This window comes from Mandrillus leucophaeus, unplaced genomic scaffold (genome assembly GCF_000951045.1).
Source record: "Mandrillus leucophaeus isolate KB7577 unplaced genomic scaffold, Mleu.le_1.0 Scaffold363, whole genome shotgun sequence".
Taxonomy (NCBI): Eukaryota; Metazoa; Chordata; class Mammalia; order Primates; family Cercopithecidae; genus Mandrillus; species Mandrillus leucophaeus.
This window is the reverse complement of record NW_012103843.1, coordinates 634,134-660,467: the sequence shown is the minus strand read 5'-3', so window position 1 is coordinate 660,467 and position 26,334 is coordinate 634,134. Positions and strand designations below refer to the sequence as shown.

The 26,334-nt window shown below is 45.3% G+C and overlaps 1 protein-coding gene across 1 annotated transcript in view; it reads left to right on the top strand.

Annotated features, from left to right (window-relative positions):
• COL4A1 (collagen, type IV, alpha 1) overlaps window positions 1–26,334 on the top strand; it is a 153,340-nt gene that overhangs the window by 92,895 nt on the left and 34,111 nt on the right. The window contains exons 10-28 of the mRNA XM_011989780.1: window positions 11–73; window positions 622–657; window positions 1,156–1,197; window positions 2,469–2,555; window positions 3,084–3,110; window positions 3,266–3,316; window positions 4,442–4,486; window positions 4,574–4,627; window positions 6,364–6,405; window positions 8,437–8,521; window positions 9,142–9,177; window positions 10,847–11,011; window positions 14,267–14,362; window positions 16,499–16,582; window positions 17,123–17,193; window positions 22,095–22,286; window positions 22,863–23,031; window positions 25,737–25,829; window positions 25,916–26,020. Of these exons, the coding sequence (XP_011845170.1) occupies window positions 11–73; window positions 622–657; window positions 1,156–1,197; window positions 2,469–2,555; window positions 3,084–3,110; window positions 3,266–3,316; window positions 4,442–4,486; window positions 4,574–4,627; window positions 6,364–6,405; window positions 8,437–8,521; window positions 9,142–9,177; window positions 10,847–11,011; window positions 14,267–14,362; window positions 16,499–16,582; window positions 17,123–17,193; window positions 22,095–22,286; window positions 22,863–23,031; window positions 25,737–25,829; window positions 25,916–26,020 (1,543 nt within the window). The remainder of the gene's footprint in view (window positions 1–10; window positions 74–621; window positions 658–1,155; window positions 1,198–2,468; window positions 2,556–3,083; window positions 3,111–3,265; window positions 3,317–4,441; window positions 4,487–4,573; window positions 4,628–6,363; window positions 6,406–8,436; window positions 8,522–9,141; window positions 9,178–10,846; window positions 11,012–14,266; window positions 14,363–16,498; window positions 16,583–17,122; window positions 17,194–22,094; window positions 22,287–22,862; window positions 23,032–25,736; window positions 25,830–25,915; window positions 26,021–26,334) is intronic.

The following is a 26,334-nucleotide window of genomic DNA, read 5'->3' as shown; positions in this document are numbered from 1 at the left end:
TGCATTCTAGGGCCCACCAGGACTGCCAGGGCTTCAAGGTCCTGTTGGGCCTCCAGGATTTACCGGACCACCGGTAAGTTTTGGGGGCTGTCTCTCCAAGGCAATCATTTAAAGAACAACTATATTGAGGTGTGAAAATAAATAATAACTTAGTAAAAACTTTATACAGTTGTGGTCGCTCTTAATAAATATGGACATGGCAGAGTCAGCTTCCCTCTTATTAAACGTTTGGCTGGCAGCCTGGTACCCATATACCCAGAGCTGTGGGAAAGGGGTGATGATAGCACCATAAACTGATATCCTGAAACAAATAATGCAGTCATGGTTGTGGCGGCTGGCTGGGTACCACTGATAGTCACAGCCTGTGGGAGTGAGTTCAGAGATGGACAGGCAGGCTGTGCCCCGGGTGACTTCACCGTGGAGCAGGGGAGACGGATTGGTATTGATATGGTCACACCTGAGGGTCCTGCACCTGCTAGAAGCGGGGAGGGCGGGGAAGCCCAGGAAAAATATTTCACAAATAAATTATCATGTGAATCTTAAGATAACATCAGCCTAAAGAAGGGCTTAAAGCTCCCTATAGTTGTGAATCCTATTTAATTAAAATGCTCTCTCTCCCAGGGTCCTCCAGGTCCTCCCGGCCCTCCAGGTGAAAAGGTAAAGGTTTTTTTCATTTTTTGTTCTTTGGCATTAGTATAAGGCTATCATGAAATTGCTATAGCTCATTCTTCTCTTTCTTTCAGTCTCTGTAAAAAATGTTGGAAAATTAACACTATCTTTATCTAACTATACCTTTAAGTATCTATCATTTATTATCTACTGATTATCTATCAATATATTGATCTTTTCTTTCATTCGTCCCTTAGTCAATACTTTGGAATCACCGATATTTCCCTTAGTTTTCTAACGCAAGAGTTTAAAAACTGTAAATTTTTTAAAATGTCTTTAGAATTTTTGGTCAGTCATACTTTAAAAACTTTTTTCATAGACAGTGAATACAGCATGATCGTTACTTTCTGGAAAATTTTATGAGAGTTACGGGACAAAGCTATTGCCTGAAATCTACCATCTTACTGCGTTTTGTGTGAGGTTTGTAGAATGACTTTGAACAAAGTAGACAAATCTAATAATGAGAGCCTAATTTTTAATCCACAGGGACAAATGGGCTTAAGTTTTCAAGGACCCAAAGGTGACAAGGTGAGTGCACATTGCTGTGGAGTGCTTCCATGTTGAAAACCACAGTTCTCACCTGACAGTTACCCACCTTTGGATCGACGTTTGGACTCATAAGTAGAGTTACTCTTCTCTGCATGTGCTTGCGTTTGGTAGTGTTTTCCTTAAAATGACAGCATGATTGAATTTATTCTAGCGTATTCAGTACTCTAGAATTTATGGAAGTGCTCCGTGATCTGACAAGCGGAGAACAACGGGCTAACTCCAATTATCTGTACAGAGAGTTCAATCAAACTCTTCTTCGTCAGTGATGAGGTCAGACCTAGGATTTTAAGAGTCAAATTTAGGACTTGACCATTAGATGCGTAACCGTGTAAGCCCTGCAGAATGGAAGTCCCCCACCAGGAAATTAGGACTAGCATGGTTGGCAGTAGCCCCTCACCACCGGCCCCTCTTCTCAGAGGTGGGCGGGTCCAGGGCCAAGTGGGTGTGAGGGGAGATGCAGTGTGGAGCTGGGAGGGCGCAGACCACAGCAGGTGGCTTCATCTTGCAGAGAGGAGGCAAGTGATGGGTCCCGGATCCTCTCCAAGAGTTTCCCTGGATCAGACCAATGAAGCAGGCACTGGCTGAGAAGGGATGCCTGCCATTGCTGTAACCAGCCTGTGGAAGGCCACATTCTCCTCTGACATCCAAGCTGGTGGAGGCAGTTACAACCAGAGCGCCCAATGCAGTGGGGCCTGGATGAATCTGGATGTGCAGGTGGCCTCTGCTTGCCACCCTAGATTTTGGCCCAGTCTTTTCATAAACTTTGCAATATAGTGACGCTGAAATGTATGTGGTTGTAATTTCCAGGTGTACCCAGCAGTTAGGATGCCTGAGGAAGGAGACTCTTGATGGTTGTCTCATTTTGGAGCTACCTAAAATGCCTTCTTTCTTCTCAGCCTCTATTAGGCAGTTTGTATTCCTTTCCTCCGTGCCATCAGGAGCCAATACACACGACACAGGTGCACGCAAGTCCAGAGGTGTCTTGCAAGTGTTCAGATTCCGTGGTTATTCTGAGCTAGTGATCGCCCATAGAAGAAGTGAAATTCTCCTCCTGGGTTTAGATACTGGTTGTATCTTCTTCCTACTGAAATTTGATTTTCTGCAGAGGCAAAGGATGAGTAGAATAGAATAGAGTATAATTACATTTTAAAAATAGGTGTTTTATTTTAGGCTTTTACCTCTCTCTGCAGTTTTTCATCTCTGCATAATTGTTTCCATGCCTATTTAATTTTACATTTTTATGTCGACAGGGTGACCAAGGGGTCAGTGGGCCTCCGGGAGTACCAGGACAAGCTCAAGTTCAAGAAAAAGGAGATTTTGCCACCAAGGGAGAAAAGGTGTGAATAGGCTTCATCCAGTGAATACTGGATTTTCTAATTTTGGACAAATTCCAAAGGACAAAGAGAAAATGGGTCAAAATTCAGTTTTTCCAGCTACCTTCAATCCTGATCTGGAAAACAGATTTATAGACTGTTCGTTCCATAAACTACGAGCACCTCTGAGAGCAGAGGCAGCTAGAACTGGGTTGGTTCAAGCCTGATCTGAGGCTCACCCCGCTGGATCAGGGCTTCTTAAATGTGCCCCAAGTTAGGGATGGCTTGGTTAGCAGGAGGGAGTCGGGCTCGGGGGCAGGGGGAGGGCAGGGCCAGTCACCATAGGTCAAGCATGATAAACCCTGCCCGGCTTACATTTCTACCAGTCAATGCCAAGTGAGTGCTGGAGATCAACGGGAATTTCTTTGTTAATATATCAGAAAAAGTTTTGTTTTTTTTTTTTTCTCTTTTTTTCTGCTGTGTGTTTAATGCAGCATATAACAATTGATATAGCTGTTTGATAGTACTGATCTGTCTCTCTAACTCTTTCAGGGCCAAAAAGGTGAACCTGGATTTCAGGTAAGTACTCAATTTCTGCCTATCATTTTTAGGTCAAAGACCATAAAGTACAGATTTAAGTTACAAGCTTATTTCACCTTAAGTTTAATATTTATCTAACTTAATATTTTGCTTAAACAGACGAATGAATCTCTTTGCCTTTTTGTTCATTGAAGGGAATGCCAGGGGTCGGAGAGAAAGGTGAACCCGGAAGACCAGGACCCAGAGTAAGTGCTTTCCAAAGTCCTTTTTTCATGAAACAATTCTCCTTTCATGCTGAAAATCGCAGATTCACAGAAGCATAAGAATGGAAAAGGCTTGTAGGGACTTCTAGTTTATCCCTTTCATGCCCCAAAGGGCTTTTCCGAGACTCTCCCGAGCTATATCATTTGCAAGGCCTCCCAGGCAGGCGAGGTCCTTCCCTGTTTAAGGATCCAGCACTGAAGGTGCCACCGCCGGCTGTGGAAAGAGGCTTCTGAAGAGCCCTGGGCTGTCCCTGAAACCTTCGGTCCTGCTCTATCTAAGAGCAGCGGGTTGGTTGGACTTTGCTACTCAGAACACCAGACGGTGTTTGCACAGCCGCAAGCCTGAGAGGCTGAGTTGCTTCTCACTGTAGGGATGGTGGTGACGTGAGACCCACCCCACTGCCAGTCCCCTGGGATGGTTCTGGTTTCTACCTGGAAGCAACATGCAGAAACCTGCATTCAATGAAGCATTTGCATAAGCTTGCAAATACTCAGCTGCCAGTAGGCAAACTTCTCTGATGTTAGCTTTGCTACCAAGATACAATCGTATTTTAGAAGACTTGTAGCTCATCGGACTCTGCTCTTTAAAATTAGAGTTCTCTTCTATTGTAACTGTTTCATAATTATTCATCGTATATTATATTACTTATTATTGTGATATTGTCAACTTACATAGAGCGCTCATTTACCTTGCTTGTGTTTCATAGGAGAGACAACATATTAAGCTATCTGAATCAGAGCTTTGGTGTTTTATCCGTTATTATTATTATTATTATGTATATTTTTGAGACAGAGTCTCACTCTGTTGCCCAGGCTGGAGTACAATGGTGTGATCTCGGCTCACTGCAACCTCCGCCTCCTGGGTTCAAGTGATTCTCCTCCCTCAGCCTCCTGAGTAGCTGGGACTGCAGGCGCCGGCCACCACACCCGGCTAATTTTTGTATTTTTAGTGGAGACGGAGCTTCACCATGTTGGCCAGGCTGGTCTCGAACTCCTGAGACCTCAGATGATCCACCCTCCTTGGCCTCCCAAAGTGCTGGGATTACAGGCGTGAGCCACCCGGCCTATTATTTATTAAATACTAACGTTTACGTCTTTATTCTACAGGGAAAACCTGGAAAAGATGGTGACAAAGGGGAAAAAGGGAGCCCCGTAAGTATCTCTCTGTGATTTTTACCAGCAGACTCACTGTTCCCGCCACTGACCTCTGACGGTTACTACTTCTCTCTTTGATTTCAGGGTTTTCCTGGTGAACCCGGGTACCCAGGACTCGTAGGCCGCCAGGGCCCGCAGGTAAACGCTGGCACCATTGTGAGCCTTTATCTTCACTTTCCAATTCAACCCAGAGGTCTGTTTATTCTTTCCTAGAACTAAGGACTCTGTATTCAAGGGAAAAAAATCATTTATGCTTCTTCTGGGTAAAAACACAATTTAGTGGTTTCCTTTGTGTTCATGATTTTTTTTCAAAATAAAAATACATGAAATGTACCACTCATTCAAATTTTTATGTCTTTTTTCGGTAGTAGATTATTTTTCCCTGATCATAAAACAATAGAAAATACAGAAAGATATCATGAGGAAAAGGAAGCTTACCTAATTTTTTCTATTACCTGTTCAGAAATGGCCAGAGTTCACCTTGTTCCTATGTGCATACACAAGCAGGCAGCTTCTAAAGGTGATAGTGAACAATACCTCTTGCTTTTTCACATCATGATAGAAGGAGGATATATTTCAGTGGCCATAAATGTAGTTATGATATGAACATCCAAGCCTTTTGTTGCGTGGTATTTAGGCCATTTTATGCTCACAAGTATTTTTGCTCATTTGGTCATTTCTCTGTCAAATTCTTAAAGGTGTAATATTGGGGTCCACATTCAGACACTTGTTTTGAAATTTTTGCCACATGCAACGAACGGTTGAATTGCCCCAGAGAGTCCTTCTGCCAGACCAGGGCCCTTTTAGTTGGGGAACTAACTTAAAAAAAAAAAATCTGAAAAATATTTGTCAATCTGACAGGCAGAAAAAAAAACCTCATTATTGCTTTATTTTTTCTCTTAATATGAGACTAGGTAATGTAAATCTTTACTAATATAAGAAATAATTTTGGAATATTCATCACCAATGGCGAGTGGAAAGCTGTGGGGAGGGCCTGAGGAGCCCACAGTTAATTTCTTAAAGCCAGGGACAAAAGGAAGAAACCCTTGGCTGTAATTTTTTGAGGAAGTAAAATCCTGTAAATTGTAAATGGTAGATATATTTAGAATGTAATGGCTAAGATATTTATGTCCTCTAGATATTTCTAAAATTCTTCTGGTATTCATATAAGAAAAATCAAAACATTCAATTCTTGTTTACTGCCTTAATTTAAAAGGAAAAATATATACATTCATGGTATAATGTACATATCTTTGGACTGTTTAAGTCATTATGATGATGTTTATATTAAAATATTTGATATGAAAGGGTTAATTTCTTTTGAGTTTTTCATCTACTATGGATGAGATTAAACCTTAAAGTGATCAGAATTTATCCACTAATGTTTTCAGTTAATATTAGATTTTACATTATGACCTCCAATGCAAATTTGAGAAAATCTTCACCTAAAAACATCATATAAAACGATTTCCTTAAGAAAATATATTTGGGAATCATGCTTGTATATTATTTTATTTCATTTCTCTTTTTAAAATGGAAAAACCTTGGTTGCCAATTCCACTCATCAGTGATTCTGTTTTCTGAGGAAGTGTGTAATCGACGGGACAAGTATCTGGACTCTTTTGTAAGGAGAATAATTAGCCCCCAACTTACGCTTTGCAGAAATCTTTGTTTTCATGTATCATGCGTATGCAAAGCAAAATGAAGTCTCTTCATTTTTGTTGTAATCGTCACAGAATGAGAGATACTACAGAGAGAAAAATAGTTTTAATGTACTGTAGGCACACTCTGTTGCACCGGGAGAAATGTTTAATCTGCTTTCTGCAAGACAGTCTTGTAAGAATATGCAAGGAAAGTTATTTTTTCTTTTGTAGGGAGAAAAGGGTGAAGCAGGTCCTCCCGGCCCACCTGGAATTGTGAGTAGGAGTACTGTCCCTGGGTCTGTGAGAGCGCCGGGGGAAGGAAGGAGAGGAGATGCAGGGCACAGCTGTCTCTAGAATTGCATTTGTTATGTAAAGTGGTTCATGCTACTTGAAATGATTTTCTAATTTGTATTGTATGGAGTTTAGTATTTATTATTTTTATTATATTTTGACATTTTCTGCACATCTTTAAATCACTAAAACCTTTTCATGGATTTTGTACATGGATGAGAATATTAGCAACATATTTGACTCCTTTTTTTTGAAATGGAGTCTTGCTTTGTCGTCCAGGCGGAAGTGCAGTGGTGCGACCTTGGCTCACTGCAACCTTGGTCTCCTGGGTTCAAGTGATTCTCCCACCTCAGCCTCCCGTGTAGCTGGGATTACAAGCGCCCGCCACCATGCCCAGCTAATTTTTGTATTTTTAGTAGAGACAGAGCCTGACTATGTTGGCCAGGCTGGTCTCGAACTCCTGACCTCAGGTGATCCACCCATCTTGGCCTCCGAAAGTTCTGGGATTACAGGTGTGAGCCACTGTGCCTGGACTTGACACCTTTTTTAAAAAAAATATGGTCCATTGAGGAAAATTTTTGTAAGAGAAACAGGTCATCTACCATTTAACTATCCTGGCAAAACAATTTTTATTTTTGCAAATAACATTTTACTGCTGGTCAACATGCATATTTTGCATACTTGTCAGTGATGTGTGTGACATTTAAAAATGGGCGTTCTCATGTTTGCAAGTATCTTCGTGGTGATCATTTATTTTCAGTGTCCTATCAGAGACTTGTGCTCTAATTTCTTTAGCCATTTTGCCCCCAGTCTTTTTTGAAATAATGAAAATGTTACTGTTCTCTCCTTTGCTGCCTTCCTTGCAGTGCCACAGGTAATGCGTTCACACAGCCCAGTTTATCTATAGATTTACATTGAAGGGTTTTACTTTGATTTTTTTATGGACAAAAATTGTATATATTTATGGTATACATCATGATGTTTTATATATGTAACCTGTGGGATGACTAAGTCAAGTTACTTAACATTGGCGCATTTTAATAATATCTATTAATTGATACAAAGGAATTATATTTTAAAGGTAATATGCAAAAGTTGACTTTGCCACTTGTCTTGAATTTCATTAATTTAGAATCAGGGTCAGTGAATTTTCTCCTTTTTAATGAGCCAAAAGTGCCTCTTCTTGTCTTGCGACCTTAAGGATGTGCCTACTTCTGGTCATCAGAAAAAAAAAAAAAAAGTCAAAAATCTCTTCCAGTGAGAAAATTTGTGTGTTCCTATTACATACAGCGTAAGGAAGTTTAAGAGTGTTCCTCTCATAATACCCTGTAAAGTAAAACATTCCATCTGTGGCTTGTATGTACAATTAGAAATTATAAACCTAAGCCTCAAATTGGTGTTACTCCAACTTTACCTCACTGGGGTGATACAAAAGCTGCTGCCAGGCAAACTATTACAAAAGGAAGCAGAACCGCCTGCCTGGCAGGGTCCTTTGCAGGGATGGTTACGGCATGTTTAGTCCACATGTTTTTGTTGTTGTTATTATTTGTTTGTTTGAGACAGAGTCTCGCTCTGTCACCCAGGCTGGAGTGCAGTGGCGCCATCTTGGCTCACTGCAAGCTCTGCCTCCTGGGTTCCTGCCGTTCTCCTGCCTCAGCCTCCCGAGTAGCTGGGACTACAGGCACCCGCCACCATGCCCGGCTAATTTTTGTATTTTTAGTAGAGCTGAGTTTTCACCATATTGGCCAGGCTGGTCTCAAACTCCTGACCTTGTGATCCACCTGCCTCAGCCTCCCAAAGTGCTGGGATTACAGGCATGAGCCACCGCACCCGACCTATCCCATATGTTTTAGAGGCCTATCCTCTTCCTCCTTGTCCACTACCATTGCTGCTACTTCACTTTCATATTTCTTGAAATAACAAATATGTACATTTCTTCACTCATATTGCTTTACGCTACAGGACTAGCCACTCCCATGCCACGGGATGATCACCTTTTCCTTCTTGATTCAGGTTATAGGCACAGGACCTTTGGGAGAAAAAGGAGAGCGGGGCTACCCTGGAACTCCGGGGCCAAGAGGAGAGCCAGGCCCAAAAGGTAGCTTTCTTGCCTTTTTCCCCCCCACCCTCCTCCTCCGCCCCGCCGCCTCCTCTTTCTTTTCCTCCTCCCCTTCCTTCTCTTCCTCCCCCTCCTTCTCTTCCTCCCCCGCTCCATTCCTCCTCCTCCTTCTCTTCCTCCTCCCCTCCCTTCCTCCTCCTCCTCCTCCTCTTCCTCCTCCCCTCCCTTCCTCCTCCTCCTTCTCTTCCTCCTCCCCTCCCTTCCTCCTCCTCCTCCTCCTCCTTTTTCTCCTCTTCCTCCTCCTCCTTCTTCTCTCTCTCTCCCCCCCGCTTTCTATTTCTTCCTCTCTTTTTTTCTAGTTTTGACCTGTGTTCATCCATATTTTGGAAGCATCTGCAGCCTTGTAGGACTGTCTGTGACCAGGTCTCCTCCAAGTTCCTGTTTCACTGTCACAGCGGGGTTCAGAAGCCCTTCGCTGTAACTTTGAGAGCAATGCATTTCCAGAGTGGGGGCTCGCGTGGTCTCCTGCTCTGTTTTCTACATTCCCTTTGGCCATGGGCACTTATCAATGCACCAAGCAAGACTTTCAGCAGAGAAATAAAAAGTATACAAATGGGTGAACTGTTCTGTTTGATCCAACACTCTCTTTCTCTTTTAAGGTTTCCCAGGACTGCCAGGCCAACCAGGACCTCCAGGTGAGACTCCTTAGCTGCTTTGTTACAGCACACACCTGCACACCTTCTGTGCTGTGTGTATTCCGAATATATAATTTATCCTGAATGTTAGACATTTGCACACAATGGGTAGCAATCTGATCACATCTTTTCTAGTTTTGAAAGCAGAATAGACAAGGGCTCGCAGCCTTTATGCTTTTTGCTTTGTTTTCGATATTTACATTCTTTTCGTTTTTAATCCCCCTGTTTATTGTTTTATATATTTTTTCCTTTCCAGCTGGTCTTAAGTTCTTGCGGAGACTGCTTTTTTCTTTTTTTAGGAACAGACGACACCCCACCCAGCCCACGCCTGGCTCAGGGCAGGGACTTTGTCCACTCCCACTCTCTCTCTTTTCTGTAAAAACTCTAAATCTACCCTTAAAAGCATCCCTTTTGTCTCTTCTTAACTCTTGGATTCTCCGGAATGTGTGACTTCATGTTTCCTCGCAGAAGCCTTCTTTACTGTCTACAACCTTTTATCTAACCCTTACTGGTCTCTTAACCCAGACGCTTGATAAAAAGCCATTGAAGTTGCTCTGGCTGGAGGAGTGACCCATGTCCCCCTTCCAAAGTCGCTGTGCTCCTCTCTGTCCAGCCCTGCCCTGGGCTCACCTGTGGCCTTGACCATTGCCTCCGCCCACCCCCAGCTCCCTGACCGTCCTCCTCACTCTGAGGGTCTGGGTTGGCCTCATGCCCAGGTAGTTCCTTTATTTTCCTCTCCGTTAGACGTGCCACCCCTCCTCCTTCACCACTCAGGAAGGGCACACAGTATTTGGCGGAAGCCCACAGGGGCCGCCCATCAGGGCCCTTGGCTACCTTTGGGCACATTGTGCTTGTGGCTTTTCTCCCCGGTGACAGGCTGGATGTCTCAGACTCTGCGCCCCTTCGGTCAGCCCTCTTCCCTCTCCTCTCCATGCTGTTCTTCATTCACGCCAAGTCTTCTTGCGTCCCGTTTGCCTCGACTGTCCTTTTCCTCACACTCCTCGTCACAGCCTGATGCTGGGAGCGGAAGCTGGCGCGTCCCTCGCAGGAGCAGCAGAGCTTTCTCCGTGCAGCCTCCTGCAGCACCACGCTCTCAAGCATCGCGTCCCGGCCTCCGCTCTCCCAGGGGCACATGGTCTTATCCCTTACGGAGTTACAGTGGCTGAACCTGACCTGATATGTTCACACCTAATGGCTACTTTGACTTCAAACCCTTTTACAGAACCATCTTCTGTGTCCTTCGTTTTAATTTTCTGCTCTTGCCTCTAGATTGCCAACCCAGTGACCATCCCTTTGCTTCAGGTCCACTTTAGCTTCGTTGAAGGACATTTCTATGCCCTCATTCGCCCAGTAGAAATGCAGTGCACCCTCTACAGCCTGTTTTTATATGTTGGGAATACTATTTGCACTGAGGGAAATTCACAGATTTTAATGTCTATATAATGAGTCCCTTGTTCCTTGAAGTTAATTTGTAGGAAACATTTGACTGTTAGCATGAAATGGCCAGACGCCTGCCAGCTGAATATGGTTTTACATGTCTAAAGCAGTTCCCTTTTCAGTGATGATCTGGTTGGATTTTTACCTTGAACAGAGTTAGGAGAATGAGTTTGTGCTGTAGCTGCTATAAGCGGCCTTGAGGTGATTGACGTGAGCTTCTGTGTGGTTGCAGGGCCCCCTCTACCTGGGCAGGCTGGTGCCCCTGGCTTCCCTGGTGAAAGAGGAGAAAAAGGTGACCGAGGATTTCCGGGTGCATCTCTGCCAGGACCAAGTGGAAGAGACGGGCTCCCGGGTCCTCCTGGTTCCCCCGGCCCCCCTGGGCAGCCTGGCTACACAAGTGAGTTCCCTCAGAGATGGTTTCATGTGGTGTCCAAGCAGATGTCAGGGTGCCGGGCAGACCCAGGCTGGGGGCTGTGACAGTCTCCCACAGCCAGAGTGTAATAGAAAGGTGTGGATTCTTCTAATCATTCATATTCCTCTAAGGGAATCTTCACAGAATTAACTGTGCTACAAAAAGCAATAGTTAAAATGAAAAAATAAAGCTGGTTTAAAGGAATAAAGAACACGTTAAGCAGCTCTGAGACTCCTGGCATCTAACGTAAAAAAGCAAACTTGTTGAGTTATGTATTTTTATTGAAAACAGAATGCATTCTTCTTCATCTAGAGATACAGGTGAATACTAGGACACACACACACACACGCAAACACACCAAAAGCAAGGAAGACAGGATGACACGGGTAAAGATTACATTAGTAAAGTCCAGAAAAGCCAGATTTTATTCCAGAAAAGGTGAACGTGTAACATGGAACTCAATTAAGGTGGCCCTGTGGTCCCAACACAATACCAAAGCAAACTCAAAGATCTCCAAGGATTTAAGCCAACCTGTGCAATGGGAGTGTGTTCAGACACCCAGAGCCAGCCTTTGGAACCTGTTCAAAACCAACATGTGCTCTGTGGGGCCCCTGAAACACGAATCCTCTGTGGGGTTGATTGAGAAAGGACTCACAGGCTTCAAGTCCCAGCAAGATTTATTTGCTAGAATTCAAGCACATCTTTATGAATGGGAGTTCTTATGGATGAGGCCACCGTAGGGGATTGGGCCAGGGCTAGATAGAGCCATGGATTCCAGCCTGGCAGCTTCGATGGGGAATGTGATCTGCACGAATTTGGGTAGAAGGAAAGAACAGATCACACGTGACTTGGGGGAACTTTTCTCCTCTGCTCTTGTGATTGCGTGAAACATGGGAAATGAAGATAAAATATTGCAGTCCTGGAGACACTCAATCCAGAGTCTCCTTTTCTCTGTGTGTCTGAGAGAAGGTTGTGAGCCTGACCAAGGGACTTTGGGTTCTGGATTCATTCAGCGGGGAAGGGAGTGCCTGGGAGGCAGCAGGCAGGGATCTAGCAGTGGTGACAAGACTCAACAGATCCTGCTGTCCTGGAGCAAGCATTCTATGGGGCAGACAGGGGTTACCCAAGACAAGGGAATTCTCAGGAATCCTAGAGATGATAAGAAGTCCAGGGATAAGCATAAGCAGGAGAGTCAACAGAGAGTTCTGGGCGGGGGTAGGGTGGGGCAGGGGATTGTGGTTTTAAGCAGAGAGATTTACAAAGACATGCAGGGGGTGAGGGAGCCAATGGTGAGCAAATCTGGGAAAAGGACATTCTTTTGGATATTTGTAATTTTGCAAGCGACGAAATATAAACACATATCATGTAAAAATGTGAACTTCACACCCTTGTTAATTGAATGAGATGTGTTGGCTGAACACATTGTAATATTTACTATTCCACATTTTCTAGGTGGCCTTTTTGGTCCATCTAAATTAAGTAATTCCCAATCACAGAGTATTAAGTAATAATTTAGCAATGAGATTTGTATTAAGATTTATAGCTTACGTTAAAGAGGCTACATTTTAAAGCCATTGCTACCTCGGGACCACCATGCAATGCAGTCATTTCTGCATCTAAGTTCCGCCACTGTGTTCTTGTCTCAAGTGGGTATAGCCAGCTTTAAACCATCTGTGGCTGCAGGTACCACTGCATAAAATGAATTTAAATGGACTTTGGTGAGGATGTACCTTTGTGTGTTTTTTTTTTTTTTTTTTTGGTCAGGGATGTGAAGGGATTCTGGTTGAGCTGAAGCAGGCAGGAGTTACGTTCTGGAAAAGGAATGTAACAGTTACATGTCTCTCAATATTCAGGAGCATACATTTCTAGAGTCAAGGAATGAGTACACCCGAGGCTGGCAGGGCTGAGAGATGTGGGTTCTTTCAGTAAAGTAATTTAGGGGCTGCTCTTGGAAACATAAACATGGACTCCACTTTGTCTAAGACAGATGTGGATGGTGCCGGTTGCACCAAGGTCGAAGGACCAACGAGGAGCCAGGCAGGACCAGAGTCACCAAGAGCAGGTCCCCTAACGGTGGCTGTCGGGGACCAGTGGTGACCCCACTCGGGCTTTCTTACTTCCTGTGCTTTGTGAGGAGAAACTCAGGGAAAGACACATAAGCACATAAGCAACAAGCAAAGCAAAAGCACTTTCCCCTTGGTTCCTGCGCAGCTGAAGCTACCTTGTTCTGAGCTCTAAACCAAGTCATCAGACAAGGTTGGGGCTCCTTTTAGGCATTCCGGTTCTAGCTGGGGTGGGCACGCTGGAAAGCTGGCCTTGGTTAATGCATCCAAGCCCGAGGGAGGGCCCCACAGCCCCACGCCACACGCTGGGGCCCTTCTATAGTCGGAGACTTGGGGTGTCCAGGTGACAGCTGGACAGAGACTGACCTGACCATGACTTTGTCATTAGGAGGAGACTCTAGAAGGTGGAGGGCAGGGCCTTCAGCGCTGGTGCGTGAATGTTACGATTATGCCTGGGCAGAGATGCTGGATACCAAGTTGTTCACGGTGTCTTTTTTGTTCAAAGATCTTGGGGAAGGAAATATAAACTCCATCCCAATGTGTATCCAAATCGTAAAACAATGAACAATACTGATATTTTTTACTAGAACCTAGGACAGATGGTGTGTGCATTACTGCAGTTTATTTTTATGCTTCTTTACATAAATGATGCTCAGAATTGAATGTGAACAATTTGAGGCATTTCCTCACGGGCAGTCTGCCGCTCTAAGATAATGATTAGTTTTGCTGTAAATTGGGTTATAGGGGGAAAAAAGGAATAAAATTGTTCTAGTCTCAGGTTTGACTTAACAGAGGCATGACCCTGGACAAATCACTTAACTTTCTTGAGCCTCAGTTTCTTCATCTGTAAAATAAGAGTGATGGTCGGCTCTTCGCAAGATGAATGAAACAGTATACAGGGACAGGGCTGACGCACCTACAGATACTTCAGAACTTGTGAAATAGCAGTGTTGGCAGTGATGGCGTGGGATGGTGAGTGGGCGGTGTGTGGTGTGTGCTGGTTAGGTTTTGCACGTGGTTGATAGCTTAAGATTATTTTGAAACAAACTAAAGCTGAATTTCTAACACTTAGCAGCCTAAAATATTTGGGTTTTATATTTGAGTTTTACAGGTTGAGTTAGGAGAGGGTAAAAACACCTGGCTGTGATCCTCTATAACTCTGAAAACTCAATTTCAGATGGAATTGTGGAATGTCAGCCCGGACCTCCAGGTGACCAGGGTCCTCCTGGAATTCCAGGGCAGCCAGGATTGATAGGCGAAATTGGAGAGAAAGGTAAGATACTTTGATTTGTTTTAAAATGGTGGTTGCGTCTGTGCATATGATTTTTTCCCACATACTTACTGGCTTTGGAGGCAAGTGAGGGTGGGCGGAGGTAGGGCGTAGGTTCCTTTTATTTGGAGCCCCCTTCAAAATCTATTCCTAGAATCAGCATCTTCTGGAACTTAGTTGATGATCTGGGAGGGAAAGGTGGAGACAGCCCTGAAGGTCAGAGTTTTGCCCTTTCTCCTTTCTAAGGACCATGGAGTCAGTCTTGCTACGGTGGGCATGGTCAGCAGATAAAACTCAGACTGATTTGTTCCGCAATCTTTCCATTCAGTGTTTGAGCAGAGACTTCTGTTATCAAAGAATGCTCTTCCTCCTTCAGGCCAAGTCAGAAATCTGCACATGGAATGCTTACCTATTCTTCCAGTGGTGTTTGCGTCATCAGTGTGAGCAAATCTGCCGTTGATGCATTAACCAGCTTCACTGTGGCCTCTCAGTTCCATCTTTAATCTTTCCAAGTGTTTGCCTTACCACCCGCACAGGACACTTATTCAATCTCTTCAGCCATCCTGGACACAGAGGTGGATTATCACTGCATCAACAGTCCTGTCTTAGAGGGGAATAAGCAATGGATATTCTAGTATTTATATGCCTGTTAGTAACCTGAGAGTAGGACAAATAGGCTGTGCCTCAAATCAGCCCCACTGTGTACCATTTCTGCCTGTGGATTGTAAACACGTTTTAGTCTTCAAACGTGTAAAACAGAAACGATGTGTGGAGAAGTGTCAGCCAGTGTCTTAGAATTCTGACAGCCACGTACGCTGCAGGACCTGAAATGGAAGTGATCTTGGGCGTCCTCACAGGGGTGCCACTGATCTAATTCAGTGCGCAGTTTGGGTTTTAATGAGCGTCTCCACTCTAGTTACCAGGCGCTCAGTACTTTGTGAGATGGGCTGTTCCATTTTATGACAGATCCAACGTCCAGAGGTTCTTCACACTTCAATCTTAGCTGTCCATTCTCCAGATCCTAGGAGAAACATCTTTCTTCTCGAGTCTTCGCATTCGTCTTTCGACTCCTTCGTCTGCTGGGAATGCATCTCGTCTCCCCACTTACCTGAAGCCTTGCGAACAGACACGCCCACGAATGCCCTGGTGCCGAGAACTTAGCTGGGTTCTCAGTTGTGTTGCCCTATGCCCCTTCCACTGATGGGCTCCTGGTCTGCCTCCTAAAAGAGCTCAAAATGAAACTGTGTGCCTGCTCCCGCACTTCAGGGGCATGGCCTACCTGCACGGGCCCTGTTTTACTTCTGACTGAGGGGCGTCCCAAGGTGAAGGGGGCAATAGCAGTGCCTATGTGGGGCTGCCAGCCAGGGCAGCGATGGGAAGAACATGGCCACACCGCCTCAAGGTCCCTGGCATGGACTTTTCTACGAGCACTTTTTGCTCTGTATTATGCCTGATTTGTGCCTAGAAACCAGACATTTTAATATTTAAGACACAGGACTATCTAAGACACTGTAAGATCTCTGAGCTTGGTTTGAAAATCAAGACTTAAGATGTTAGAATTTCCAGAGACGAGCATCTCCTCCCCTCTTTCAGGGCTGCAGTCTCTCTCCTCTTCTGTCCTGGATCACATACGTGTTCTTGCTCTTGTGGCTTCTTATTCCCAAGTCCACCAACCAGTGAAGTCCATGAGCTGGACTAAGCAGTCAGCCGAAGAGAACGGGGACTAAGGCCTCCATCAAAGAGAAAGGGCATAGGTAGTTTTCACATTACAGACAAAATTACAAAAGTCAAGTCTTTTCAGGCCGATAGGCACAGTTGAATTTCTGGATCAGTTTTTGCTGAGGCAGCCCCTGTCTTCTCCCTGGGAAAAGAACTTGGGTCTTTAAGCAGAGTGTGTCGTGGTTACACGTGACGCCTGCTGGGGGCAGTGGGCCCGTTCACTGACAGAGAGACGCGCATGTGACTGCAGTTTCCACCCATTAGCAGAGAGCCATCTGGAGGAGCTGTTCAGTCACTGAGCAAACCTAAGTTTGAATGTAATGTGCTAGTGACAGCCTTGCCTTTTTCTGCTCTCTCAGTGCACTGCAGAGACTTCTGGTCACATGTTACATGTAAGCACCTTCGTGTGTTCTTTTCTAGGTCAAAAAGGAGAGAGTTGCCTCATCTGTGATACAACCGGATATCGGGGGCCTCCCGGGCCACAGGGACCCCCAGGAGAAATAGGTAAGACCCACATGTGAAAAGGACCAGGTCAGCGTTTGCTTTGGTGTGTTGGCGTCTTTCCTGTGGAAGGGATTTCCCTCCATGAAAGGCCCGATTTTCTGCAGCCAGTCCTAGAGCATCATCAGAAGAACGCTGGGCCCCACTTCCAGGGTTTGTTCCCATTGCTGGGAGTGATCAAGATGGCCTCATAAAGATTTCCTAATAAAAGGCAGCAGCATGATCGTTGCCTCCGTGCCACACATTCTGTTCTCTCACAAGCAGCGAACGGAATTTACGTTTTCCTTTAAGTGGTGCCCGGGTGTGTGGGCAGGAGAGCAGGGGAGGGTGCCGGAAGCATTCCTGCTTCTGGTGTCCATGTGCGCTGGGCCACATGTTCCCTTTCTAAGTCCATCTTGGGCATTTTAGTTATTACTCTCTTTGGATTATCCAAGCAATCGTCCACTTCCTACACAGATTTTTATGCTGAGTCTTAAGAAAAGGCTTTAAGAAGTGTCTCATGAATGCTGTGTTGCTGTCTTTTTCCCCTGTCTCTAATGAAAGGTTTCCCAGGACAGCCAGGGGCCAAGGGCGACAGAGGTTTGCCTGGCAGAGACGGTGTTGCAGGAGTGCCTGTAAGTAAACCTGTCTGAGTTCATGTACATATCAGAAGTTGCCACCAAGCGCATCAACAGAGTTGTGTCATTTTGCATTTGCAAGCGTAGCTTCTGCCTTGTGTGGGAGCTGGTAAGTGTTGCTGTGTCGAGCGCTCTGGAGGGTCTCCATGTGGCCTTTGTCTCAGGAGGATGAGTAAGACCGTCACCTACAGAGCCCAAACCGCAGCCGCCTTTCTTCTCACCTGGTCGGTATTTCTTTGGCTACTGCCGACCTGTGTTCAGCTGTGGCTGAATGGGAGTGTGTCCTTCCCGCAGGGTCTCTGGGATTTCTTGAAACAAATGGTGCCACAGGAGCCACCCCCGCGCAGCCACAGTGCAGAGCCGAAGTGCTGTCTTTCTGTGTTACCGGTGCTGGTAACATCACATCAGATCATCTAAAAGCTTGTTAGCCAGTAGGTTCAGCATCAATAGTTTCTGTGGAAAGATCAAGGAAAGCAGATCTGTTTCCCTCTGAGGATTTGAAATATGTTTTTATTCTTCTTCTTACAGTTGAAAATTTCTGTTACAACATGTATTGTGTAGTTGCTTTTTCAAATGCATAAATGAAATATCTGGATCACATTAACACGAAACCTTTCAATGGGACAAAATACCAGCTTCTTCGCTTTTCTAGTTTGTTTTAAAAGAATCCATCAAATAGAAGAGCATAATAATAATCTTGAATTTTGAAGGGCATTATTTTCTTGCATATAATCGCTTCTGTTTCTGAAGCTTTTAAATCTCAAGGCATTGTTATTTCATACTTTCTTTGTCCTTCTGAGCTTTGCAAGCGCGGACTGGTTTCCACAATTCCTTTCATTCCTTTTTTTCTTTTTGTAAGATATTGAAAGTCAGATTTCAGAATTACTCATTTCTGATGTAGCTCTTCAAACTTTTTAATTTTTAAAGATATTGCTGGAAGCTTCTACAAAAGAAAACCAGGGCAAAAGCAAGTTGAAATAGCAATGACCCAGCTGGAATTCAGCAATCGTTTTCTGCTTTTGAAGTTAGATCTTGGGCTTTTGCTCTGCAGAACTTCCCCGGTGCCTGGGGAGCTGAGTTAGAAGTTGCAGTTGTTTAAAATATATCTAAATAAATTAGAAGTTCAAATAACTGGGTAGCCCTGACTGTAGTGGGGATCAAAGACCGAAGAACTTTGAAGGAAGCAGAAAGGACGTTTTTAACCTCTATCCACCGCCTCATCTCCTGGGTTTTCCTGGTGGACTTCCTGCCTCAACTCTGGCTGAAACGCAGTCCAGACAAACCTAATAAAGATGGAAAAAGAGGAAAGAGGTGAGAAAGAAGGAATATTGAGGAGAGATCATAATATAGAAGAAAAGAAAGAAAACATACAACCCAAATTCTACTCCTTATGCCTTCATCAGGAGCTCCTTTCTTTCCGTAGATAGAAAAAGTCTCTAAAAATAGATTTATGGGTAAATAATTCAATTGAGAAGTTAGTAATTTTCGTTTTATTGGAAGATGTATTTGAAGCTCCGTGAGTTAACTGGCTCAGAAATGTGGTTCTCTTATTTTGAATCTGGCTAGAGGCTAAAAGAGATATCCACAAACCAGCACACACCAGAGTAGATTAAAATTTAAAAGCGGTGAAATGCTCTGAGCTTTCATTTGACTTAGATAGCATTTCTGTGACATTTCCTTTTGAAAGGCAAGTGTTTGATTTTTGGGAAAGAATAATGGATCATGAAAGGCCGACTCCCTGAGCAGGTTGATGATGCCCAGGTTGATCTGAGCAGGTTTCATGGTTCCTGGTCCCTGAGAGGATGAACTGAAACTAACACTCCCTGACTTTTCCCACAGTGGCACCACTTTTTAGAGGCAGACAGCATAGGTGTCAGATTTTCTCCAATTAATGCCGCCAATGCTAAATTTTCCAGGCAGTATTTGATTCCTCAGCATTTATTTTCAAGGAGATGGATCAAAAGACCTTTGAACTACTTAGAATCAAGAAGTTCTGTGGCAAAGAAACCGCATGAGATGTCCTAGGGTCACCAGTGTCACTGTTTTAAAAACCCAGATTTCTCCCATAAATAGAATGATGGCAGGCAAGGTCATCATTGTTAAAATAAAAAATTATATTTTCTCCCCCTAAGATCACAGTATTGGGGAGCTTTATATTTTTAGGCTGTGAATAATCACTATAAAATAATGTTATGATGTTTCCAGGTTGAGAAAAATGTATATTGGTTATAATTTCTTGCATTGGTATTTTTTAATTGATGAATATTGCCAGGTCAGTGTATACATCCTCCAGTATCTCTTTTGTTCTGGATGCCAAGGATACAAAGACAGGAAACCTTGGTCCTACCTCCAGAGCCCTGAAATACTAGTGGAGAGACAGCTCTGCAAATAGACTGTCCTAATGAAGCAAAGTGATTTACAGAATGAGGACCATACAATAGACCAGAAGGCAGCCCTCGCCCACAAGAAAAGCTGCATAGAGGAGGCTAATTTTAGCTGGGATTGAAGGATGCATTGAAGCTAATATTAACTCAGAGAAACAGTTTAGAAATCCCACAACACCTTTCAAGTAAATAACAAATTTTCCATGACTCTCTGCTACAATTTCTGGCAGGTGGCTCATAGAAATAATTTGTTGCCTTTCCTGGGACCCAGAGCAAATAGACTGGGTATGTTCCACCTTTCCTGAGTAGGTCCAAGTAAAGTGTCCCAGGTCATAAGGGGCATTAGAGCACGGGGCCGGCTCAGACCACCAGTAGCCGTCCATGAGAAGCTTCTGCCATGACAGGAGCGTGCTGTGTCAGCACCATCTGATCTGGCAGCTGCTGGCCAGTGGTGGCTGTTGAGTCTTTGAAATGCAGTCACTGCTGGGTACGGTGGCTCACGCCTGTAATCCCAGCACTTTGGGAGGCCGAGGCGGGTGGATCACCTGAGGTCGGGAGTTCGAGACCAGCCTGACTAACGTGGAGAAATCCCGTCTCTACTAAAAATACAAAATTAGCCGGGTGTGGTGACGCATGCCTGTAATCCCAGCTACTCAGAAGGCTGAAGCAGGAGAATCTCTTGAACCTGAGAGGCGGAAGTTGCAGTGAGCCGAGATGGCGCCATTGCACTCCAGCCTGGGCCACAAGAGCAAAAATCCGTCTCAACGAAGCAAAACAAAACAAACAAAAAACGAAAACAAATGCAGTCACTGTGACGGAGGAACTGCATTTTTTGTGTTATTTAATTTAACTTTCCAAGTCATATTGAACAGCGCAGAGAGTTGCCGCATACTCTCTCTCTACGTTTGGAAGCCTGCTTGACAGGATTGACCCAGGAGTCAGTGCATTGTGGTTGGCATGGAAGATGGAAACGGGAAGAAGAGCAGCTTCTCCCGTTCCTTAGCCTGCAATTTTTTAGCTCTTAGGAAGCAATTCAGGCAGGAACGCAAGTCAACCCCATTTAGGTTAGTCCCATATTTGCAGTTTGTTTGACTTTGAGCAGGACACAGAGGTCCTTCAAGCCTCACCTCTCCTGCTGTGTAATGGGCAGATTTTACTAACCATACCTAACTCTCCTTAGCACTCCAGGGGCACAGGCATAAGATACAAGTTTTGCAGCTGGAAATGCATAAATATGGATCCCAGTTCCAGCACTTTCTGGCTGGTTAGTCTTGGATCTATCACCTCACTTCTTTGAGTATCAGCTTCTTCCTCTGCTATGTCCTGGTTTCCATGCTTTCCTTGCAGAGCTGCAATAAGGGTCAGAGATGCCATAGAAAGCGTCGTAATGCCTAGCAGGCTGGTAAGCAATACTCGCCATATGTTCAATCTAAAGATTGGGCAAATGTTGGTCTGTCCTTGGTCGACCAACTCCCTCCTTTGAGAAGCACACAGTATATGCACACACAGAAGTGTGTGCATGTGAGTGATTCATATGTATCTGAGAACCTTTTGAAAGAAAGTTTATGAAAAAGAATTCACATTAAGTGAATTGTGCCAGAGTTAAAATTCTGCGAAGTCAACAGGGATTTTGAAGATGCCTTTCTCAGGCCTAAGTGAACAAGTAAATGGGACAATTATTTGAAACCTTTTCTGTTTTTTTTTTTGTGTGTGTGTGTGTGTGTGAAATCCAAGTCTCAGGATGCTGGAGGAGAAACCATTGGTGGGTATGGGTGTTCTTTGCAGATTTAACTTTCCAGGAACTGAGCAATGTTCTCGTGTGAGTCTCTTGGGAAAGTCAATTTGACTCTGCTGACTCGACATAACTTCTCATAGAGCTGGCCCGGTGCCCACTCCGAGTTTCCTCTCTCACTGGTGCCCTGGAAGTCCTTATCTCCTGGAATTCTGGGCATGAGCATAAAAGGAAACCTGTTCAGTATTCACGGGAGTATTCAGCACTGGCCAGGAGGTGCTGACGGGTGGCTCACTGGGCCCAGAAGCTGGAGAAAAGGCTTCTGCGTGCCGGTGGGGCTGAGGCAGCAGGCAGAGCTGAGGACAGCGATTGTGCTTTGAGTCTGTCCATGACTGAAGCTGCACAATGAACCACACGTCAGTCAGCACCTCCTGATAGGTGCTGCGCGCTCCTGTGAATGTTGAGCAGTTGTTAGGGAAAGAAAGCTCCCTGAGGAGAGCTGGGTGCCCCAAGCCACACTGTAACTCCCTCTGCCCCATCCAGGTCTCTGTTTGAAATACCTAATTAAGATAAGCGTTTTTCTTAAAAACACAAGAAGTGCAGCAGACCAGGGCTTTGTCACAGAGCTCCTGGCTTGCATCTAGAAAATGAATGATGAGGTGTGAATGCATGACCGTTTTCAAGAAGGCGGCTTCTTGATTCTGTGGTTGCCTGTGTTACAGTCACACTGGTGTGCTTCGTGGATGGGTTCTTCTGTGGATCACAAGGCTTTGTTCTTTTAGGGGCCTCAAGGTACACCAGGGCTGATCGGCCAGCCAGGAGCCAAGGGGGAGCCTGGTGAGATTTATTTCGACCTGCGGCTCAAAGGTGACAAAGGAGACCCAGGCTTTCCAGGACAGCCCGGCATGCCAGGGAGAGCGGGTTCTCCTGGAAGAGATGGCCATGCGGGTCTTCCTGGCCCCAAGGGCTCGCCGGTATGTTTATCTCCAGACTTTGAATGTGCATTTTACAATGTGGATCTGCAAAGAATCAAGAAATGAGTAATTTGAATCATATCTATGTATTTCTATCTCCTTGATGATGGCACAAATGAACTTGTTTTATGGTTCATGGAACAACTTAAGTCTATAAACCTAGACATTGCCAGTTATTATTGACAAATAATTAGATGATAACAGATCAGTGTCTTCTGATGCGTTTGGGGGAATGGAACCAATGTGTTTGTGTATCTTTTTGCTTTGGATGGGAGGTGAAATCTGAAGTTAATAGTGTTCATGTCATTGTTTTCAAAAGATTCCAGGTATCAACATCTCGTTCTCTAAAGTACCTCCCTAAGTAGATGAGGGACGGAGAATGCTCATCTAAGGGAGAAGAATGCTGGTTTCACTTATTAACTACAAGGTGGCCCTCCTGGGAGGGTAGATGAAGTAAATAATAGTGTGAACTAGTGAACTCTAGTACTTATTGACCACAGATGTCAGAAGAATGTGATAAGGACAGGGTGTTGGTTTGTCTCTGATAACAGTGTCTTTTTCCTCTTCTCACGTCAGGGTTCTGTAGGATTGAAAGGAGAGCGTGGTCCCCCTGGAGGAGTTGGATTCCCAGGCAGTCGTGGTGACACCGGCCCCCCTGGGCCTCCAGGATATGGTCCTACTGGTCCCATTGGTGACAAAGGACAAGCAGGCTTTCCTGGAGGCCCTGGGTCCCCAGGCCTGCCAGGTGAGGCCTGAGAAACTCCTGGTGCAGCATGAAGTTGTAAACGGAGGCGGGCGCAGGCACCTCGGGTGCACACAGAGTCCCGGGGCTCGCATAGGCTGGGGCTCACACTTGGCTTTGATTCTTCCAGGAGTTCGGGTGGGACCTGGGCAAGCCTTTTGCCTTTTGTGCCTTCCTTTCCTCATGTATGTGATGGGCCAGGTAATATGCAGGTTCTACCTAAAAAGAACTTGGGTTTACAGTCCTCATAAGTAAGCATACAGCACACACCAGCTAAAATCAGCCTTTACGTAGAAGTCACACTGAGTTCAAGTCATTTTCCTCTCCTTACCCATTGGACTTTTCCCGATGAGCAGCCCATTTTGGCTTCTGTGTAGCCTGAGTGGTGTGATCTCCACCTCTTCACAGTAGGCAGACACCTGTGAACGGATTTACAGAGGCCCCACAGCGCAATGGTGATTTCATTCCATGGTGGTTTTAGTTGTCTGCTGTTTTCTGAGTGAATCACACACGAAGCTCTATGCTGAGCATTGACAAGATGTGGTCAAAACCACAGATGTGGTCCCTGCCCTCTGGCACAGCCTGTTCAGAGGGTTTCCAGAGAACCGGTAGCAGGGATGAGTGTGGACTCCCTCGTCATTCTCCTCTCCCATGACTTGCTTATTTTCAGGGCCAGTGGGAGGTGGGTGTGGCGCTGGGCCTTGCACACAGCAGGTGCTAATAGTTGATTAGCTGACTGCGATTCCCAGTAGACATGGAGCACTCCTTGTGCTCCCATAATGAGAGCACAATCCCATAATGAGACGAGGAGAGGCCAGGAATGCCTTGTGCGTAGATGAGGGAAGTAAATGCACGTTGCTAGGAAACATTCAGAAAGTTGTAAAAGTGAGTGAAAGGACTTAAAGTGATTAAAAATATGTAACTAGTAAACCTTAAAAAACATAGTTATTTATAAAGTAGCTGGTGCCAGGCGTGGTGGCTCACGCCTATAATCCTAGCCCTTTGGGAGGCCAAGGTGGGCAGATCACCTGAGATCAGGAGTTCGAGATCAGCCTGGCCAACATGGTGAAACCCTGGCATCTGTAATCGCAGCTGCTTGGGAGGCTGAGGCAGGAGAATTGCTAGAATCCAGGAGGCAGAGGTTGCAGTGAGCAACCATTGCAGCATCGCACCATTGCACTCCAGCCTGGATGACAGAGCAAGACACTGTCTCAAAAGCAAACAAACAAACAAACAAACAACAACACACACTCACACACAGTCCAGTTCCTAAGCATTCCGGCATGGGAAATGTCAGCCAGCGTTTGATGGAAGCCCAGGTGTAGTGTGCTAACATAACTGTTGCTCTTATCCTTTTCCCTGCTGTGTCATCAGTGAGTTCTTAGCATCAAGTTCTGACGCCGTTGATGGCTGTTCTTTGTTTAGAAGGGTCCCAGAAATGTCTCTTTTATGACTCCGTTAGAGGTAGGGTGATACCGGGTTTGATGGAGGAGGACTTTGGTAAACCAGGCATAGGGACTTCTGATCACTTTCCCTTGGGTCTCTTGATTCCACAATCAACAAATCAAGTGCTGTCTTTGTGCTTGTGACATCTGCAGATTTTCGGAGCTGTCGAAGGGAATTAGCCTTTCTTTTGGTGAGAAACTACCATCAGAGAAACCAGCTGGAGTATTAACAAATATACACTAGCAGATGGGGAAGAAGGCTTCTGGGGAGGGGGAACAGGGCTGTTGATCCTCTGCCCACAGCTGTAGGGATCCTTGGCCATCCGGACCCAATTAGCTTCGAGATCAGAAAACAGACGTCTTTAATCTGCCAGAGCTGTGTTTAACTGTGGTGATCATAAAAGCCTGGCGCCCAGGGGTGTGTGTCACCAACAGCAGGTATTTCCTAGGGTCAGTCAGTTGATGTTTCCCACAGTCTATAGCTAAAGAATGTTCTGGCTGTTCTGGGGAGGCCCTACATAGCTTGAATCCTTACAAGGTATACGAAGATTCGGTGCATACATTCTTGAAGGGGAACCCTTTGGTCCTTTCTTAACAGCAAAACCCTGACACTCCAGTGGCTCTCCTAGGTATGAGTGCCCAGGGGACTGGGGCTGTGCTTCCTGGCTTGGGAGGAAGGATGGTTTTGCCTGTGCTGCTCAAGTGAGCACAGAGCTCTCCAGCTGCACCGTTGCGGATAATGAATCACTTGTAATCACCCACAGATCATGTTGTTTGGATAATTTACCACCAAATGAATGTAATTTAGGTCAACCTCAAAGCAACTTAGATTTTGGTAAATTGAGAGAGAACAGCAAAAGTATTTTGACTTTTTGAGACCGACTCACTAAGAAATCACCCAAAGTCATCTTACGTGTTGTTGTTGTAGATTTTTCAGCTGCTTGTGACTCTTAATTGTGGACTCTTAAGGGATTCTTATATCTAACAAACATCTTGGTCATTTTGGATATGCGTTTTGGGGAGAAGCATAGCTCTCTGTGAAAGATCCTAGAAGCGCCGGGGGAAGAAGTGGAGAACGCAGACAGAGGCTCTGCTCTCCGCGCAGGAAGAAGTGGAGAACAGACAGAGGCTCTGCTCTCCGGGCACTCGTGGTGCTGGGTGGGATGTGGTACGCAGCCCACCCACTGCATGTCCTCACTCTGTTCCATGTGGTCCCCATTCCTTCATCTTTTGTCTTTGCTTTTTTTTTTTTTTTTCCCCTAGGTCCAAAGGGTGAACCAGGAAAAGTTGTTCCTTTACCAGGCCCCCCTGGAGCAGAAGGACTGCCGGGGTCCCCAGGCTTCCCAGGTCCCCAAGGTACGGTTGGAATTCCAGCTCACCGGGACACCACAAGAGTTTCCTCACGTTTTTCTCATGCTGGCCATTGGTCTTTCTCACCACAGGAGACCGAGGCTTTCCTGGAACCCCAGGAAGGCCAGGCCTGCCAGGAGAGAAGGGTGCTGTGGGCCAGCCAGGAATTGGATTTCCAGGGCCCCCTGGCCCCAAAGGTAACCCTGCCAGATGGATGCGAGCCTTTGGTCTGCCTGTGACTTCCGTGAGAAAAGAGGGGGTAGTAGACATAAAAACACCATAGAAGCTGGTGACTGCTGTTCAGGGAGGCTTTCTGAGGAGCCCAAGCGGTGCTGAGCACAGCGATTTCAGGCGCTTCTATGCAATAGCTGCCTTGTAGTGTAGGGATTGGTTGGGAAGATGGGATACTAAGGCTGTGCAAGCTGCATGGACACTGTCACCAACGGCGCCTGCTGAAACCCACCTTCCAGGTGTTTGCTTTTATCTGTGAGGAAGACTTGCAGTCCACCTG